Source organism: Cupressus sempervirens, chromosome 2 (assembly GCF_028749045.1).
Source record: "Cupressus sempervirens isolate cs-2001-9-10 chromosome 2, ASM2874904v1, whole genome shotgun sequence".
Classification (NCBI taxonomy): Eukaryota; Viridiplantae; Streptophyta; class Pinopsida; order Cupressales; family Cupressaceae; genus Cupressus; species Cupressus sempervirens.
Genome location: NC_143119.1, coordinates 648,148,145 through 648,167,509, shown reverse-complemented (window position 1 = coordinate 648,167,509; position 19,365 = coordinate 648,148,145). Strand labels below are relative to the sequence as shown.

General features: G+C 37.4%; 1 protein-coding gene across 2 annotated transcripts in view; it reads left to right on the top strand.

Annotated features, from left to right (window-relative positions):
• Nucleotides 1-19,365, top strand: part of LOC149575041 (Nucleic acid-binding, OB-fold-like protein) — a 45,894-nt gene that overhangs the window by 17,782 nt on the left and 8,747 nt on the right. For both annotated transcript variants that reach the window (XM_089814903.1, XM_089814902.1), the window contains exon 3: nucleotides 11,586-11,812. In XM_089814903.1, the coding sequence (XP_089671029.1) occupies nucleotides 11,586-11,812 (227 nt within the window). The remainder of the gene's footprint in view (nucleotides 1-11,585; nucleotides 11,813-19,365) is intronic.

Here is a 19,365-nt window from a genome sequence, read left to right as displayed (position 1 = left end):
ATTTTCAAATCGAAAACTTTTGGACAACTCCGAAAAAATTTGCTAAGGCGATCCAAAAAAAGGGGTTCCCCAAAATTTTGGGGCGATGGTGTGAGAACCTCACAACAACCTTCACAATCCATAGCGCTAAAAAACATTGCACCTCTTATAGACATTGCAATAACATTCACCAGAGGATGGTTCCTCGCATCTTTCCATCCATTTGATACTATTGTGAGTCGTGACACTTGTTTCAGCCCATGAATCCTTGATGGGCAGCATGACAGCGTCTACACGAGCCACCTCATCATCAAGTAAAGTGGTGCATATCTTCTCATAACGAGGGCACGTGAACTCACTTGGAGCCTCATTAATTGCTCTCATCATGTATTGCCAATATGGCGAGCGAACACCATTAAATGATAGTCCATTTCCATATACGCATCTCACTATGGCTTGATTGAAATATACCTTTTCGGATATTCACTAAAACCCTCATTAAAACTTACAAATTTTAAATCCGAACTGTAATCCAGTAGTTGATACAAATTTCAGAACTTAAATCGATATATAACCAACAGATATACAATCGAGAAAACCCAGAAAAATGTGTTTATTCCCTCCAATATCCAGAAACTTATACATAAACTAGTAGATTAATACAAATAATCCAAAATGCGTTACCGTATTATACAACAGCAATACAATAACGTGCAACAATTTAGAATATCCAATCTTACAAACAGAAATAACAGTCAGATTGGCAATATAGATAGAACTTGAAAGAAGGCTAGGTTTGCGTCCAACCTCCAAAGTTTCTTCAAGGGTTTGCGTCCTCAAAGAAATAACCAGCAATTGTTTCCAGCTCCCAGATTAATATTTGTTTTCAATAGTATAATCTTCATATATCCCTCATGTGAAACTTGTTGTACCTTTTATCACTTTTCCCAATGTGATGCACGCTCTTGTAGGCAATGTGGGATAAAACACTTTTTTTTGTCCTATAGTCACGTAAGTGACATAGTACCTTTTTAAAAATAAAGTGACACATTAAATGAACTTTAATAGTCACTTAGTCAAAACCCACATAATCATCAGGCATTAAAATAACTGATCAAACGAACTAAGATAAGCACGTGCAATAGCTCGTTGGAAAGCTCTCGGCGAGATGCTTCCAAATCAACACTAGGATATCAAGAATACTGAGCTCTATTTACTTACTAAAAATAGTAAGCATTTGGACAACCTGTCAAAACTGCTCTGATGGGTCTGGAACTGGAAATGTCTAGGCCAAATCTCGAGCTGAACCTTGTAAAGAACCTTTTCGCCCCCAAGGCCTAGGCGAAGTGAGCTGGCCAAACAAAATATAATGTCCCAGGAAAAAGGGACATTACAAAGCCTCCCCTCTCAAAGATTGCTTGCCCTCAAGCAATCCGCTCATATCTGCAGAAAGCGATTCTACTCCTCAGTCGATGTAACCTGGCATGCATCCTCTCAAATCTCGAATGGCGAATCAGTACAAGAGGAATCGATGTGCCAAATAACTGGATGCCAGGGTCCCAAGGCTCACCATTAAGGGTCACTAACTGCCATTTGTTGCTGTCCTGAGTACCAGAACCCTCAGTTAGAATGAATGTCTCACTCCATGAGTGACCCTGCAAGTCTCTACTGTCAAGTGAAAATGGGAGCTCGACACTATGCCAATATCCTACACAAGATGATAACATCCAAATTCTCCTCCTAGCTCCCCGATAAAAGGCAATACATAAGGATGCTCCCCCCGGATCCCAAGTGAGAACTTGCGCGCTGTCTGAGATACCTCTGACCAACTCTTGTAATATCTGCACCATTGTACCACTGTACCACCCCTGCAATATTTGTATCGATGGTAATGATAGATCCGACAAATCTAACTCAATCACCATACCACCCAGGGGAAAACGAAGTAATCCTGATCTCTGGATCTCTGATATGTCAGAAGGCTGAAATACACAGATCATAATCATGTGATTGTGTAGCAACATAACATAATCTGCCAGATGTAAGATACTAGTAACACCTGGATTCCCAACCCCCCAATCAACATGATCTTGGGTAAACCAACATCATGAGTGCTAACACTGTCTTCAATACCCTGCTGAAAAAAAAATGTAGACACCTCTTGAGGAACGTAGGGTAATGTGTGATCTCCCCACTCGCAAATAACTCATTGACCCTTGAAGGCCAAATAGAATCAGCGAATATACTACCATCATACATAGGCAAACCACTAATAGCTGGAATGTACCAACAAGTAAAATCGTCAATCAACAAGTAGCCCGTGGCCATCTCATAAGAGTTAGGTGATAAAACTCTGGGTAAGTTGAAAAATCCCTTCGAGCAAGCTAAGGATAAATCTGAACTTTCTACTCCATCATAAGTACTCTCGCTTATGTCTAAGTCTTCGCAAGAGGATGGTTTACCATTAATTGAAATTCCTGAATTATCCTCACTTGTATTACTAACCATGTGCTCATGTGAAGATATACAACTGCTGTCATAAATATCAGAGTTTTCAGACTCATCAACTTGCTGATCTATAGAATTTTCCTCACCATAGAAAGCCTCAAACGAGGAACATGTGATTGAATCACATTGTTTGCCTTCACATCTACCCGTTTTATGAATTCCTTCAATGATTTGCGTGATTTCTTGTACCCTTGAATTCCGGTTATCTTCTTCAGAAGTGGCTGCCTTACTCATTTGATTTTCAACTTGGTGGATGGAATAATGTGTTAAGCTCAATTGAAGGCATAGCTCATTTACCTCACTCTCCTTGTCTCTTCCAAATTTTATTGCTAGATCTCTATCCATTAATAGCTGCAAGTACTCATATTTTATCATTTTTAGAGTTTCAAAAATAGTATGCAAGAGAGGACTTGTGACACCACATACACTGCCATGTCTCTCTTCTATCACAATCTTCCGCATGAGATCCTCAACCAATTTGGAAGAATCATCCATCCTTGTCAACACTTGGACAATCTTGTCCTCTTTGATCCAAAGCATATCCAATAAGTCAAGGAGAGATAGTGTTTTTTGACCATCTCCTTCAAACACAAGTGGGCTTCTCTCCATATAATCTTTTGATTTTTTAGCACCTTGGGAAACAACATTTTCAAATATATCCTCTAACTCAATGTGCGCTAGATCATCTGTCCTGCCAACATCACTGTCCATTTGCTCCTCAAAATTTGATATAATTTCTAGCCTGGTATCACCATAAAATTTATCCAAGTTAATTTCCATGTCACCAAATAATATGTTGGAGTTGCCAACGTTGGCGGTTTGGTCAACTCTATTGCACGAGTCATTAACCTGCTCATCAGAAAGACTAGTGCAAACAGCTCTACGAGATACTTCTGTCTCCCAATTGCCTGCTAGTATACTTGAGCTATTACTAGTGCTACTATCCAGTTGATTGATATCAGCCCTATGCAAATTTCTATAATTGTCCTCTGCAAGGAGAGATCGAGCCAAATCATAATATTTGTTTCTCATCATATCTGTCTTGTTTTGCAGTTCTAGTTGAAAGTCCACATAGTCCGTGAAAGGCAAATCTTTTTGAAGCTTTGACGGAAATTTTTTATACTCATTGTACAATCTCCATACTTCAGTTTTAATATTGATTTGGAAGTCTCTTCCCACTTCCTCTGCCATGTAGCTTTTCATATGCCTGAGATGGACCCTTTCCTGTTTCATAAGTTCTACCTGTAGTTGCAACTACACCTTGAAGCTGAATACAAACTTTCAGAGTGTTATATTACCCCTGTAATTTTCCTCCTTGGATATTAAGACAATACCTGTGATTTCTTCCCAAGGTATTTTACCAAACAGTTAGTACGCACTAAACTGGTGTAGCTTAACTGTCCCACTGTGGTTGTTTACTAAATCTGGCCACTGCTTAATCGACTTGTCATGTCCCCAATTTTCTGGTGACAGTTCGATTTAATTAATGGTTGTCCAAGGACGGCTAATTAGTTATTTTAATTAAATAAATAATTATTAAATAAGTAACTTTATATTTAATAAAGTGACTTGGAGTATTTAATAAAGTCACTTAAGAGATAAGATCAAAAAAAAAGTTCTAGAAGTCTCTGGAGAGGATGGAGGGAAAAGAATAAATAGGCACCCCGGGGCTCCATTCGAATAAAGCAGTTGATTATCTCTCTTTGTTTTCAGATTGTGATTCAGTCACGGGTGCATTGTGGGAACCTAGGGTTTTCTACAATTGTCACAGTTGGCCATTGAGAACGATAACTCTCAATTGGTACGCAATTTTGAGGGTGTGAAATATCATCTGAATTATTGCAGATTGGAGGTGACATTCAGTCATTTCATCAGGGCAGAATTTGTGGCCTGAGGCCAAATTTGGAGGATCATTCCGAGAGATTGATATTCGAGGTTTTTGCAAGGTTTGAAGTTCATCATTTTCCTTAGGATCTGTTGGCAAGAGTTAGGGAATTTCTTCAGCATCCTATGCAGTAGATTGCAGTGGGAATAGTTTGGGAATGGAAGAACGAGCCCAAATGGTGAAGCACTCATGAACATCGATTGCATTGAAATGCATTATTCATGAAATCAGGCCGGATAGCACGGGGAACATCCGTTGCACAACTATGTCAATGGTCGGCTATATTACTGTCATGGTTCTAGAGCGACTCCAGGTTTTACTCTGATTTGTTACAGAAACCCAACTGCAGCGAGGAGGGAATCGGTGATTCACAATCCTCAAGCGCTCACTCCTGCACGACTCACAGGGCATATTCGTAGCCGCAGGGGTTCGGATTTGAAGACAAAAAGTCAAAGGAACAAATATGAATGATTTACGACTATGAAAGAAACGCGGATCGGCAGTCCGGAAACCTTATGTCGTCGTCAACAATCCTAGGGCAGATAGTGTGCGGGACACACTAATTACAAGAGCACCCATTCGAGCATCCTTTCACACAAACGGCAAACTGCAACTTCACGACTCGGCTACCCACTCCAGTGTCAGGGAAATCAGATATATACCTTCTGCGGTGTTTACTCAACCCCCGATTGCAATAGTTGGCCTCACTGAAGAACAGGCAGTACAACCATATGGTGATATTGATGGATTCCGACCCATGAAAGTAACATTATCAGGACTTCCCGATCAGTTTGGATGCAGAAGATATACGGAATGGAAGGGTCAAAGTGTTGCGCTCCATGGTGCCATTGCAACTTGAAAATGTTGTAATTGGGCAATACAAGAAGCCATGTTAAAGGTGGTGTGACATATCCTGGCTATACGGATGATACGACAGTGCCCAAAGATAGCTTAACTCCAACATTTGCAGCAGCGGCTCTTTTCATTGACAATTCCAGATGGGATGGTGTACCTTTCCTTATGAAAGCTGGAAAGGCTTTACATAATAGACGTGCAGAGATTAGAGTTCAGTTTAAGAGTTCCCAAGTGCAGGCTTAAGAACGCAAGGTGGTATTCTAGAATCAGTAACCCCCGTCCAGATCAGCCAAAGGACTGGCAAACTCTCCTGTCTGGCAGAGTCATATTGCTCTATTTCCTGCAAGACACTACATTGAATAAGGATAAGTAACTTGCCACTTTACAAGTGCTACTGGTCGGGCATTTCAGGCACCCGTTGGATTATCATTGCTCTCGGTCACGGAGTCAAGAAATTTCAGGTTGTATTACCATTACATCTGGCAAATCGATTGAGTCATTATTTCCTTAATCATTTAATCATTGAAGTTTGGTAAATTTGTAGAGCATTGTCTTATAGTGCGGTTTCAGATTCCAAATAAGTGTTTTTACGGATTGTCTCAGTTTAGGCATTTGGTTCTTTAGTGATTACTTGCAAACTATTTTACGAATTGCCACAGTACAATGTTGGAATTCAGTGACCTTTATAGCTAGGGTCATCAGAGCTCGATTGCTAATTGTTTGACGAAATGTCAAACCTTTGAAGTTTTTAGTATTTTGGTGTTTAAGAGGCAAATATCCTGTCGGGGATATTACACGACTCAAATACTGTGAGTTGATATTAACCAATGATGTTTCGAGAACCCACCAACTCAACTGCATGCCCATGCCTCAACCTTGAGACCATTGAAACCTTGCCAAAAATTCTGGGTTTGCCTCTAGTTGCCTGCTGACATCTAATTTCTTAATCGCTGCAGCTGAACCTTTGCTTAATGTTGCATAGTTTACTCTTCCATAGGATCCTTTTTCCAATCAAACTTTTGGACCAAAGTTATCTATTGCTTCCTTTAACTTTTCTAGAGATAGAGCAGGTGCTTCAATAGGAATTTACACCTCTATGCATTCCATTGTCTTCAACTCTACACGCTATTGGCTGCAAATAGAATAGGAACGTGAAATTTGAGATTTGACATCCTTTTGAATCTACCAGCATCGTACTCCAAGCATAGGATGATATGATTCAGTGTGCCATTATGCAGACCAAATTATTGAGCTATGTATGACAGACTATTCACCGGAACAGTCACCCATTGACCAATTTCCTGCTATTTCTTAACGATTAATCTGTAAAAGTCTCTGCTGTTTCTTAACACAAATTCCAAACTGACCCCGAACAATGGAAGGTGTATACTACAGGCATCCGTGGTTACACCTTGCTACGAAGGAGGTAGAAGTTGTCATGCTATTGAAAGCTATTGTCTGCCCTTCAAAACGTGTAGGCCGTGGGATAACAAATCTTGATCGCTCCCCTTATATTATCTGATATCACTGTAATGAACTAACTGGAAATGGAACAGCAGACTAATACTAGGCTGGTGTAATTTCATCAAACACTTATCGTGCAACCAAAATCTCCGACCAGTGTAAGACAACAAATAAAGCTTTTACTGAAACTTAATGCCAATCTCAAGAAACATTCACTACAGCATTAACAGTGATGTTATCCCTATTTCGATTTTTGAATAGACAACCACAAATTTCAATAATAGTTTATAATCAGACCTCAGAATCAATGATTCTGGAACTACAATCGGAATGAATGCATTCAGTTTAACATTACCCTAGTATATGCAAATAACTGAGATACAATCCGTACCAAGGTATACGCCCAAGCCTCACTGGAGTTGCAGAACTCAAGTTCCTTTCTTCTGTCCTTCTAATAAGACGACTTCCTTCACTTCATTTAATACTCCTTGCCTGCTGGAAGACACCTGCCGCTGATGGAACTGAAGACTCAAAGCAATCTCGGCTCACTGTTGGGAAACAACTAACCATTATCATGCACAAAAACCTCCGAAACTATGATGCCGGATTTGCACGTATTCTCTGCCGCGGCTACTGGTTTACCATCATGCAGTTACGTGAGTAATATCCCAATGCCATACCGCGACTGGGAGTGACTGGTTTGTAGAAACTTTCGTTCTCAGAGCAAAGACATGTCGACTGCTGCCGTTAAAGACTTTTCAAATGTCTGCAGTGGTAAATGAAGTGCCACTAAAACTCGTGCTCGTCTGCACCTCTTACACCCTGCTGAGGATGCATACTTTGCTGTGCTCGACGTTTGATATGCCCGACTGTATTCTACCCGCGTGACCACAAAGATAGTCGTATTTTTGTAACCCGACCCTCAGACCAACGTCCGAGCTGAGATAATGTGCTTTGCTGTGACGGTTTTAAAAGAAACGCATGATACTAATGCTGCCCAGTTATATCAAACACACGTTTTCTAACACCGCCCGAGTTCTACACTGGAGTGATGCACACCGACCCTGAACTTTTCCTTCACCAACAATGGTGACGTCCTGGCTGGAAATAGAGTGGGAAGCCACCTACGATTGAACTGCCCTTGATCAATGCCGTCCAGTAGACCAGTCAGCAACAGTCGGTTTGCTTACCAAAAACGAGGTAAATAGAAAACGATTATGCCATTTAGTTTCCTTGTAACATAGCATGGAATGGCCTGTCTGCCGCTTCCTCAGACCCAAGGGCAATGACCCCACTGTCATAAACTATTCGGTTGCCTGTATAGAACTAGCTGGTTTCAACTCCAAAATGCAAAACAATGATACTTAACTGTTTGAACTAGAAATTCACTCTTTTCCTTAGTATTCACTTGTTGCATACTATCTGCACTGGATATTCTGATTCTTGAACTGAAAATCATTCACCTTCCTGTAAAATCGCACTAAGATAATAACTTCTGAATTGGAGTTTGCCATTATTAAGAGAAACTCATACCTCCTCCATTTATGATTTCTAGAACTTCTTATTTGCCGATAAAAGTTCACACGCTGGCAGGAAAACCAGCTTTGATACCACTGAAATATCCCCTTCCGGATATACACTAAAACCCTCGATTAAAACTTACAAATTTTAAATCCGAGCTTGATACAAATTTCAAAACTTAAACCGATATATAACCAGCAGATATACAATCGAGAAAACCCAGAAAAATATGTTTATTTCCTCCAATATCCAGAAACTTATACATAAACCAGCAGATTAATACAAATAACCCAAAATGCGTTATTGTATTATACAACAGCAATACAATAACGTGCAACAATTTAGAATATCCAATCTTACAAACATAAATAACAGTCAGATTGGCAATATAGATAGAACTTGAAAGAAGGCTAGGTTTGCGGCCAACCTCCAAAGTTTCTTCAAGGGTTTGCGTCCTCAAAGAAATAACCAGCAACTGTTTCCAGCTCCCAGATTAATATTTGTTTTCAATAATATAATTTTCATATATCCCTCATGTGAAACTTGTTGTACCTTTTATCACTTTTCCCAATGTGATGCATGCTCTTGTAGGCAATGTGGGATAAAACACTTTTTTTTGTCCTATAGTCACTTAAGTGACATAGTACCTTTTGCAAAATAAAGTGACACATTAAATGAACTTTAATAGTCACTTAGTCAAAACCCACATAATTATCAGGCATTAAAATAATTGATCAAACGAACTTAGATAAGCACGTGCAATAGCTCGTTGGAAAGCTCTCGGCGAGATGCTTCCAAATCAACACTGGGATATCAAGAACACTGAGCTCTATTTACTTACTAAAAATAGTAAGCATCTGGACAACTTGTCAAAACTGCTCTGATAGGTCTGGAACTGGAAATGTCTAGGCCAAATCTTGAGCTGAACCTCGTAAAGAACCTTTTCGCCCCCAAGGCCTAGGCGAAGTGAGCTGGCCACACAAAATATAATGTCCCAGGAAAAAGGGACATTACATTGATCGGCAAGGTCTCTAGTTTCATTTTGAAATGATGCTTCCAATGGTCCCATTGCTTTCTTACTTACAAGTTGTTGAGGAGTATGTAAGAATGGATGACCCTCAGTTGGTGGTTCATTGGTAACAGAAGTTGAAAACATAGATGAGATTTTCCCTTTCTTTGAAGGCTTACCACTTTGCAACGGATTAGCAACACTTGCCCTTCTAGCAGCTTCATCTGCTTGCTTTTGTTCTTGAATGTATTTGTTCACAATGTGATTTGGAAGTAGGGTTTTAGGTAGCTTTTCGTTTACTCTTGGCTTCCCTGTACAAAATTTAATGCCTTTCTGAGGAATAAAGCACAAATGTGCTTTCACTCTATTATAGGAACTACTTGATTCCTCTTTGCAATAGCTGCAAATCCATACACAACCTCCTCCACTTAGCATTGGTCGAACTATTTTCACGTATTTCCATAACAGGGAGCATTTGTCGATTTTGAAGTGGAGGTTTCCGATAACAGAATCACTTGCAGTTGCAGCCATTCTTAGAATGATAGAATCTACAAATAGTAAACAACAAAAAAAAGTAAATTTCTTTGATTTGGATGTGCAAAAAATAAAAATTTAAGATCCCCTCACAAGAACCTTTAAAATACACTAACACAATAAATTTGCATATGTAGATAAAAGGCTAAATAGTCTAAGTTTTATACGCATTTTAGCTTCAAAGACAAATAATATTTAATACGTTTAGATTCGCAAATTGAAATAATAAATACATTTCACTATTTGAGAATCTGAGATTGATTGTAGTCACATAGGTCTATTGCGTTTGCAACGTCTTAGGCAATTAGACTAGTGCATCCCATCAACAAAAAATTGAATTACAAATATAAATATTATTATTACATTATGATATTTATTAACTTGTGCCTTTGTCGTGAATGGTGATTGCGTGCCTTTGCTGTGAATGGTGACTGGTGCCTTTGCCGTTAACCTGTGTGCCGTTGCCTTGAACGGTCACTGAAGGTAAAGACTTTACAAATGACTGGTGCTGCTGCTTGGGTATTGTGTTCTCAGTTCTAACGTCAAGCTTCAAGATCAATTATGAGTCAAACATTGAAATGTCTGATTGCATTTTCCTTTACAAGCCGTGCTTTCTAGGTTTATCGCAATTTAGTCTTTACTTTAAAGTTTACAATATTAATAAAAAAAAATTAAAACTACTGCCATTGAAGTCAACCAAAACAAAAATTATTTTAAATTCGTTATAAATTTGTGCCTGTGGTTTCACATTTGCTCAAAATGGAGCCATATTCGACCCGAGTCTGTAAAATCGAATTACCATTGACTTTTACCTTCAAATTGCAAATTCGAACCAAATATGAACCAACTTCGCATACACAGCGAATGGACTTGCAACTTTCAAGTTGCCAGGCCAAATATGGTAACTTCGTTTTAATGTTTTGAAACTTTGATGTTGAACTTGAAAATTTTAAATTGAAATATATGATGGTATGATCTTGATTCATGATGCTATGATTACAGCTTACATGTTTAAAGTTTATGGCTATGGTGTTTTTGTTGTTTAAATGATTAATTAAGATTAAATCATATGATTTTATGATACTCTATGCTTTTAGGCTTCATATATATATATATATATATATATATATATATATAATTTTTACATATTTTTGTACGAACAAACCCAAATGAACCCAAAAACCTTTCCAAAATTTTGCCGTACTGGCGTACCGGTTCTTCGAACCCGTATTTTGAATCAAACTCAAACCGGTAACTAAGATTTAATATCAATTTTTTTAACATAGGCACACATTTTTTGTTTGAACTATATCCAGCAAGTGCTACAAGATTCCTATTTCCTTTTCTTTAGACCATTTTTTGGGACATTCAAATTCAACAGACCCTCAGACACAAGGGTTCTCGACCAGCTGGTGTTCAAGCATGGATCTTTTGCCTGGTGATAGCCTGCTTCAGTTGCTAGATGGAGACCAAAGCCCAATGGATATTTTAAGTACGCAATAAACTATTGCAGGGCAATGGTCAGAAGGGGGTTTTGTTTTTCATGTAGTTTCAGCACTACACAGGGGCCATACATTGGAAAAGGCTGTAAAGGCCATTTTGTCGGTTTAAATTTTTTACATCTGAGAATGCATAAACAAGTCTTTTGTTATTGAATTAGAAATTACTTTCCTAGTCTTAGGAAGCTTTTATAGTGGAGGTGCAAAACTATTGTGTACATGATATAGAGTTGAAGCTGCTTTTTCATAAATCATAACTTTAGAAGCCAGGGCTTCTGGTATTTGAAATCATTTTTGAGCTTTGCTTAAGCACATTGGATTTTCTATGCAGGCTATTATACTTGGGGAAGTAGGGCAGCTACCAATTCAGAAGAGATTGAGAAGTGGTCAAATGGTTACGATTTTTTCGGTTGGAACTGGAGGCATTCGAAATAACAGGAGGCCTCTGGAGAGTGAATCACCAGGAGAATATGCAGATCGGGGCATAGTTCAGTGGCACCGTGTTTGCATTTATACAGAGAATTTGGGAGTAGTTGCAATGCAGCACTTGAAGCAAGGGTAAGTTCATGATTTTCTGATCTAGAAATACTCTTTTGTGAAATGATGCTTATTTAGTTTATCTTGTCAGTCAAATATTAGTGGTGGAAAGCAAACATTTAGTTCTGATTGTTTGATTGGAGTCAAAGATGTGGCCAATCAGCATTGGGTTCATCTGTTATCCACTGTAGGTAGATAATGCTAGCATTATTGTTGAGGTGAATAAATTGTAATATCAATGCACAAAAATCAATAATTGTGTCCTTTAGAGTAATTTATATTATTCAAATTGGTCCATCACTTGGTTATGTTGATCATTGTTTATAATGGCCGAAAGTTCTCTCCAACTTTCATTTCGAAACATGTCAAATTTTAGAGGAAAAGAAACACAATTTTTTTAAAGCTGTTTAAACCATTTTGGGTTCTGAGCCTGTCGATTTAAATGGTCAAGTCAATTTTGGACGGCTTAATTCTTTGAAATATCTTGGTTAGCGTTCCTAATTTTAACTTAAATAACAATTTGCTTTGTTGACATCCATAAAGGGTTTTCACTGAACAATTTTCTATCAATTCATCTTGAGCCATGAAGAATATGGGAAGCAATATTCACTTGCAACAAGTATCGGATATATACAGACCTGTGATTCTCATCAGGATTCATAAATAGAATTTAATTTACCTATCCATATTTTAAATGTATTTTAGCATGTAGGCACATCATCTTGTTGTGTGCATAAGAACTGGTTAGTGAGTCATTGATGCTCTTTAATATCAAGGATGATTCGATTTGTAATATGATGATTAACAAGATTGGTTTAGTTTCAGTCAAATGCTGAACCATATCTTGCCATCCTGTAATCCTAGATTCCCTAGGTCAATCAGATGCCATTTTGGCTCATTAATACGTCTTGGTTAGTGTTCCTAATTTTAACTTTAACAACAATTTGCTTTGTTGACATCCATAAAGGGTTTTTACTGAACAATTTTCTATCAATTAATTTTGTGCCATGAAGAATATGGGAAGCTATATTCACTTGCAACAAGTATTAGAGATATATAAACTTGTTATTCTCATCAGGATTCATAAATAGAATTTACTTATCCATATATTAAATGTATTTTAGCATGTAGGCACATCATCTTGTTGTGTGCATAAGAGCCTGTTAGTGAGTCATTGTTGCTCTTTAATATCAAGGATGATTTGATTTTTAATATGACGATTAACAAGATTGGCTTAGTTTCAGTCAAATGCTGAACCATATCTTGCCATTCTGTAATCCTAGATTCCCTAGGTCAATCAGATGTCATTTTGACTTGGCTTATCTATCCAGAACCCCACATTCCTCTCATTTTGGCTCATTAATAAGTCTTGGATAATGTTCCTAATTTTAACTTAAATAACAATTTGCTTTGTTGACATCCATAAAGGATTTTTACTGAACAATTTTCTATCAATTAATTTTGCGCCATGAAGAATATGGGAAGCTATATTCACTTGCAACAAGTATCAGATATATATAAACTTGTAATTCTCATCAGGATTCATGAATAGAATTTACTTATCCATGTTTTAAATGTATTTTAGCATGTAGGCACATCATCTTGTTGTGTGCATAAGAACCTGTTAGTGAGTCATTGTTGCTCTTTAATATCAAGGATGATTTGATTTTTAATATGACGATTAACAAGATTGGCTTAGTATCAGTCAAATGCTGAACCATATCTTGCCATCCTGTAATCCTAGATTCCCTAGGTCAATCAGATGTCATTTTGGCTTAGTTCATCTAACAAGAACCCCACATTCCTCTCATTAGGGCTCTTTGGACTTACTGATCATTCATTACCTCCTTTCAGTCTCCCATGTATCCTTAAGAGTTGTTAGAATTGTTTCTGTTCCACGCTTAAAAGTATAAAACCTATTTTGCCTATGAAGTTTTCCCTCCTTTGTAGACAGCCTTAATGTCTACCATTTAGCTGTCTCTTTTCACTGTTTCAGCCTTGTTTCTTTTAACAAAAGGCAGTTTAAATTGAATCATCCCCTTTGAGAGTTGACTTTCAGCTTTAGATGGCGTATTCGTACCCATGGGGCAACACCATTTCGAAAGCAGACAAGAAGTTAGCCTCATGATATATTTGCAAAATTAGATTGCACTTCCATTCTTCATTCTTGCGAAGCCAAACAAGGGGTTTTATGATTTATCTCAAAGTCAGACCAAGACACAGCAGGAGGCTAGATTCTGGGACATGATATCTTAACAATGTAACAAAGCTGTTTATTAGGTAATACCCTCTTCTTGTTGTTACCTTAGATCACCACATCCAAGACATAGGTTTCTTTTCAGTCCGAGGGTGAGGGGAATGCATGAAATCATGTCTTGGAGGTAAATACATTACTTTGTTTTTGTTTATGCACTAAGCTTTATATCACCTTATTATCTTATAACTCCAGATTATTTTCTGCCTAACCTTTATTTATGCATAGGAGATCCCTTGTAAACTTATGTTTTTGGTACTTCAGATTTTCCACCTTGTCAACAGGGTTGTGTTTCTTGTTCAAGAGAGTTCTTTCTTGTATATACCATATATACATGTAGTCAGAACATTTTTTGACAGATTACTTGGTTTGCATATCGCTTGTGCTAAAAATTGTTGTAAAATGGTATAAGTCTGTTACCACTTATTCTAAGAAGCAAAGATTCAGTAGTCATTTGTTATTACATCTTCAGTGTTTGACTCAAGGGAGAAGCCTATTGCCAATTGTCTAAATAGTAGATGCAGCTATTGTATGAAGGTGAGTATCATACATAAAATGTGCATGTACAGCTATCAGCAAAGAGAGATGTGGAACTGGAAACTAAGTAGAAGTTTTCCATATTCATTCCATAACAGCTCGTATAATAGTCAGTTACTTGTGGTAAGGGAAAACAGTGGTATTGGAGAAGTATGAAATATGGAAGCTTCAGTAGGATTGCTTGACCCGTGATAAACTTACCCTATGTGGTCATTGTTTATTGATGATGCGTTGATGCCTCGAGATAGCAATTTAGGAAAATATGTATTGAATCCTCACCCAGCCTAAGGTAGTTCAACTGGTGAGCTACTTGTAGATTGATGAGGTAAGAGATACATTGGGCTTAAATCCTATAGATGTCAGTGGTTGCTGATATACTGATTATTATTGTTATTTGCAATGCTGCTATAATGTGATTTAGTAAAATTTAACACTAATACATTTGTTTGATTGTGGATTGAAAAACTTTGTTGATTGATGTCAGAAGTTAGTAAATAACTAAAATTTAAGGTTAGTTGATTTATGCTTGCCTCGTAACTCCACCGTGGATTTCAAAGAAAAGTCCACATTCTACATTTGCAAATTTTTAAATGCTTCTCAAACAAATGGATAAGTCAGTTTACAGCATAAGTCAAATCTCCAATCATGTAAGATTACAATGCAAAATAAAAATACCAAGGAGAGACAAGAATAAATACTAAATGCATATTGCAGATTAACAGCTTTATATTATGATGAATGTTGTGAAGTCTGAAAATGTTCATCATATGGTACCATGTATTTAGATTTTAATTTTTTCTTATAGTGCCAAATTGGTCCAATAAGTCCTATAGTATCAAACTTATCCAGTAGCTCCTATAGTACAAAACTGATCCAATCACATGTTTAGAGGAACCTGTGAATGTTTTGGTTGATATATATAATATATTTCAACTAACTAATTGGTTTGATGACAACCATTGAGAACTGCCTTAAACAGTTTGCAAGTAAATAACTTCCAGGACTAAGCATATACTAAAACACAGATTTACCTGCATCAAGCATTGGATCTCTAGGATTTCATTACGTTTATTAGAGCATCTCATGCACATAAAATCTATCAAATACTGGATAGCTCTTAATAGTGGGTAAATATTCAGATTTTTGATGTTTTGAAAGTTCAGTTTGATATTGAAAATTAGATGTAAAATGTTTTGGTTGATATATATAATATATTTTAATCAACTTATTGATTTGATGACAACCATTGAGAGTTTGCCTCAAACAGTTTGCCAATGAATAACTTCCACTTGACTAAGCATATACTCAAAACACAGATTTACTTGCAACAAGCATTAGATCTCTAGGATTTTATTATGTTTATTAGAGCATCTCAAGCACATCAAAAAAGTCAAATACTGGATAACTTCCTTAGTCTGTAAATATTCAGATTTTTGATGGAAAGTTCAGTTTGATATTGAGAATTAGATGCAAAATACCATAGATTAATCTGGTAGAACTAATTATTTTTACAGATTGTTTGGTTCAGTTGAAGAAGCAATCTCTAATTGCAAAAAGAACTTTAAAGAAGTGAACATTTTATTCTTTCAAATCTGCGTTACCGGATTTACAGATCTGGCCTGCAGTTGGAATCCGGGTTTGGATTCGTGGACTGGTACGTCCTAGGTCCACACTGTGTTTGGATATGACCCTATGGGTCGACCATGAATCCAAACATATCCACAGGGTCATATCCAGACCTTGCATGGATCCAGTCCGGTCCGGCCATGAATCCCCGCGGACCAGGGGGAATCTGGTGCAAACCCTCGTGGACCCAGGGAAATCAGATGCAGACCCCCATGGACCCATGGGGCAAAAAAGGTAATGTGGGGCGAGAACAAGTTAAAATTATTTATTTATTTATTATCATTTTTTTGTTCGAAACTCTAAAACGACCCCTTTCAGTTCACAAACTCATTTGCTCTCATTTTGCTTTGTCATTGTTGCAAGTTCGAAGCGAAGCGATTGAAATCCAAGGAGATTGATTGTAGAGTGACAAATACTTTCCTAAAGGCAGATTTGAGTGATTTTCTTTAGTTTTTTTTCACATTGTTTCAAGTTTTTCTAAAGTTTCAAATTTATTCCAAGTTTTCGTAGAAGTTTTGAAGTTTTTTTTTAAATTTTTGTTATAGATTGCAAGTGCAACAATAAATAGTCAAGGCTCTATGGGTAAGGAGGGATCTCAACTTAAAAATAAGAAAGGGTCTTCTTTATGGAGACATAATAGAAGAATTTCACAGTGTGTTGGTGGTGGGGGGTTTATTTGTAAATGTGATTTTTGCAATGTACAATATAGAAGCTCCTATTCTAGAGTCAAAACTTCATTTCTTCGGCCTTGGGGGTAGAGGGATTAATATGTGTGAGAGGCCAGATAAGATAGGGTTGCCACCTGGAGCAAATAGCAACATTTTTAAAAGAACAAGAAAATGCTGACAAATTAGTTTCAAAAGGAAAACATGGTGCATATTGCGGGAAACAAACTTCAATGACACCACCCACTCACCAAGCCTCTAGACATCGTTTCTTGCCTATGCCTTCTAGGGAGGATGATAATGTAGAAGAACTACAAATCACCACCCACAAGAGAGGCCCATTGGATAAGGCATTTCAAAATGAGTTGAGAGATATAGCTGATGAAAAAAATTGGACATTGCCCCTTTGCGAATGGTGTTCCATTCAACTTAGTTAGATCACCTTATTGGAGGGAGATGGTGCAAGTAATAAATAATGCACCTTCTAGTTACCAACACCTTGGATATGAAAAGGTGCGAACCACCTTTTTGCACAATGAGAGGAAAAATGTAGAGACCCAACTAAAGCCCATAAAAACCGTACTTTCATCAATGTTATTGTTGTGGCCCCTTAAGGGGAAATGTTTTATAAGGCGATTGATTGTGAAGGTGAGTAAAAGATGCTGAATTTGTTGCTTGAATTCTAATTGATTCCATAGAGGTAGTGGGTAGTGATAATGTTGTCCAACTTATTACAGACAATGCAAAAGTTTGCAGGGCTGCAGGTGCATTGGTAGAGTCTAGATATGATCACATTTTTTGGACACCGTGTACCATCTGTTCCCTCAATTTGGTGATGCAAGCCATTGGCACCCAAATAGATTGGGTGACACAAATATATGAGGAGTGTGAGGAGATTCAAACGTGTCACAAACCACCACATGTCACAAGCAATTTTTAGAATTCTTTCTAAATTGGAATTATTGAAGGCAAATTTTAAAATTAAATTAATTTAGTTTCATTAATAAACTATCATTTTTTGTCGTGTGTTACATAATTAAATGTGTTACTATTAACATGTTTTAGGTGGCTGAAACCCGCTTTGCATCACACACAATCATCCTTTGACGACTTGTGAGGGTGAAGGATGTGTTGTCACAAATGGTGATTAGCAACCAATTGGGCATTTAGAAACAATCTGATACAAGGGCCCAAAAGGTCAAGGCAATGATATTGGATGATGATTGGTGGGCTTGGGTAGATTACGTATTGGAATTCACCTATCATTTCTATGCTTAGGTTTGTTAGCACAGATCAGCCATGCTCGGGACACATCTATGATGCCATGGACAACATGTTGGAGAAAGTCAAATTGGTAAGTTACAATACAATCCTCTATCCTAGTTTATTAATAATAATAATGTGAGAGCTAAAATTTAAAAAGTTTTAATTTACATAACTTACATCAAGATAACTTTAAACGAACATCATTTGTTATTCATATCCTAGATCATACAAAGGACAGAGAATGACCTTGCAGGCACCTTTTTCAAAAAGGTGGAAGAAATTGTTCTTCATTGTTGGAACAAGAGGACTACACCTTTGCATCTCCTAGCTTATGCTCTCTACCCTAAGTATTATAGCCCAGAGTTGCTTTCTATTTTGGGTAGAGTGGCACCTTATAGAGAAGCTAAGGTTGCTACTAGGTATAAGAGGGCATTCAGTAGGATCTTCAGCGATCCAGAGGTGGGGGCAAATGTTAGGACAGAATTTGGATTATTCATTTCAATAAAAGATTTAGATCCTATTGTTGTGAATCATCAAAGTGGAATGGATGGTATTACATGGTGGTACCTCCATGAGCAAGATTACGTGTACCTCCATCCTCATGCCATAAAGATCATCCTGTCACAAGTAAGTTTTTTAATTTCATGTATTTTTCATTTTTTGGCCTCTTGCAATGTAGATTATAACACTTAATTTTGTTTGTTTTCTCTCTAGGTTGCTGGCTCTTTTGCCGCTAAGTGGAATTGGAGTACATATTCCTTTATCCATTTAGTGGAGCATAACCGATTGGGCTTCAAAAAAGAAGACGACTTGGTGTTTGTTCACAACAACTTGCGCTTCCTAACACACAAGGATCCAAAATACAAGAAGGGGGCAAAGAAGGTTTGGAATGTGGCACCCAATTCTATTGACTTGGATACGATGATTCAAGATCTTGCTAGAGCTACGTTGCTTGATCTAGATGATGATGAGGACGACACAACACCTTCTAGTGCTAGTGGAATTGGTTTTGGTTCCAATGATGATGAGAATCTTTTACTTGCAGCCACTCAAGATCCCAATGATCCACATTTTTTAGATAATTCATTTGATGATGGAGAACACTTTCATGATTATTGAATCACGTTTCAAACATTATTGAACTATAAGTCGTGATGATTTTCTTTCAAATCATAAGGTTTATCTTTGACATTTGGCATTGATCAGTGGTCAAGGATCATAGATTC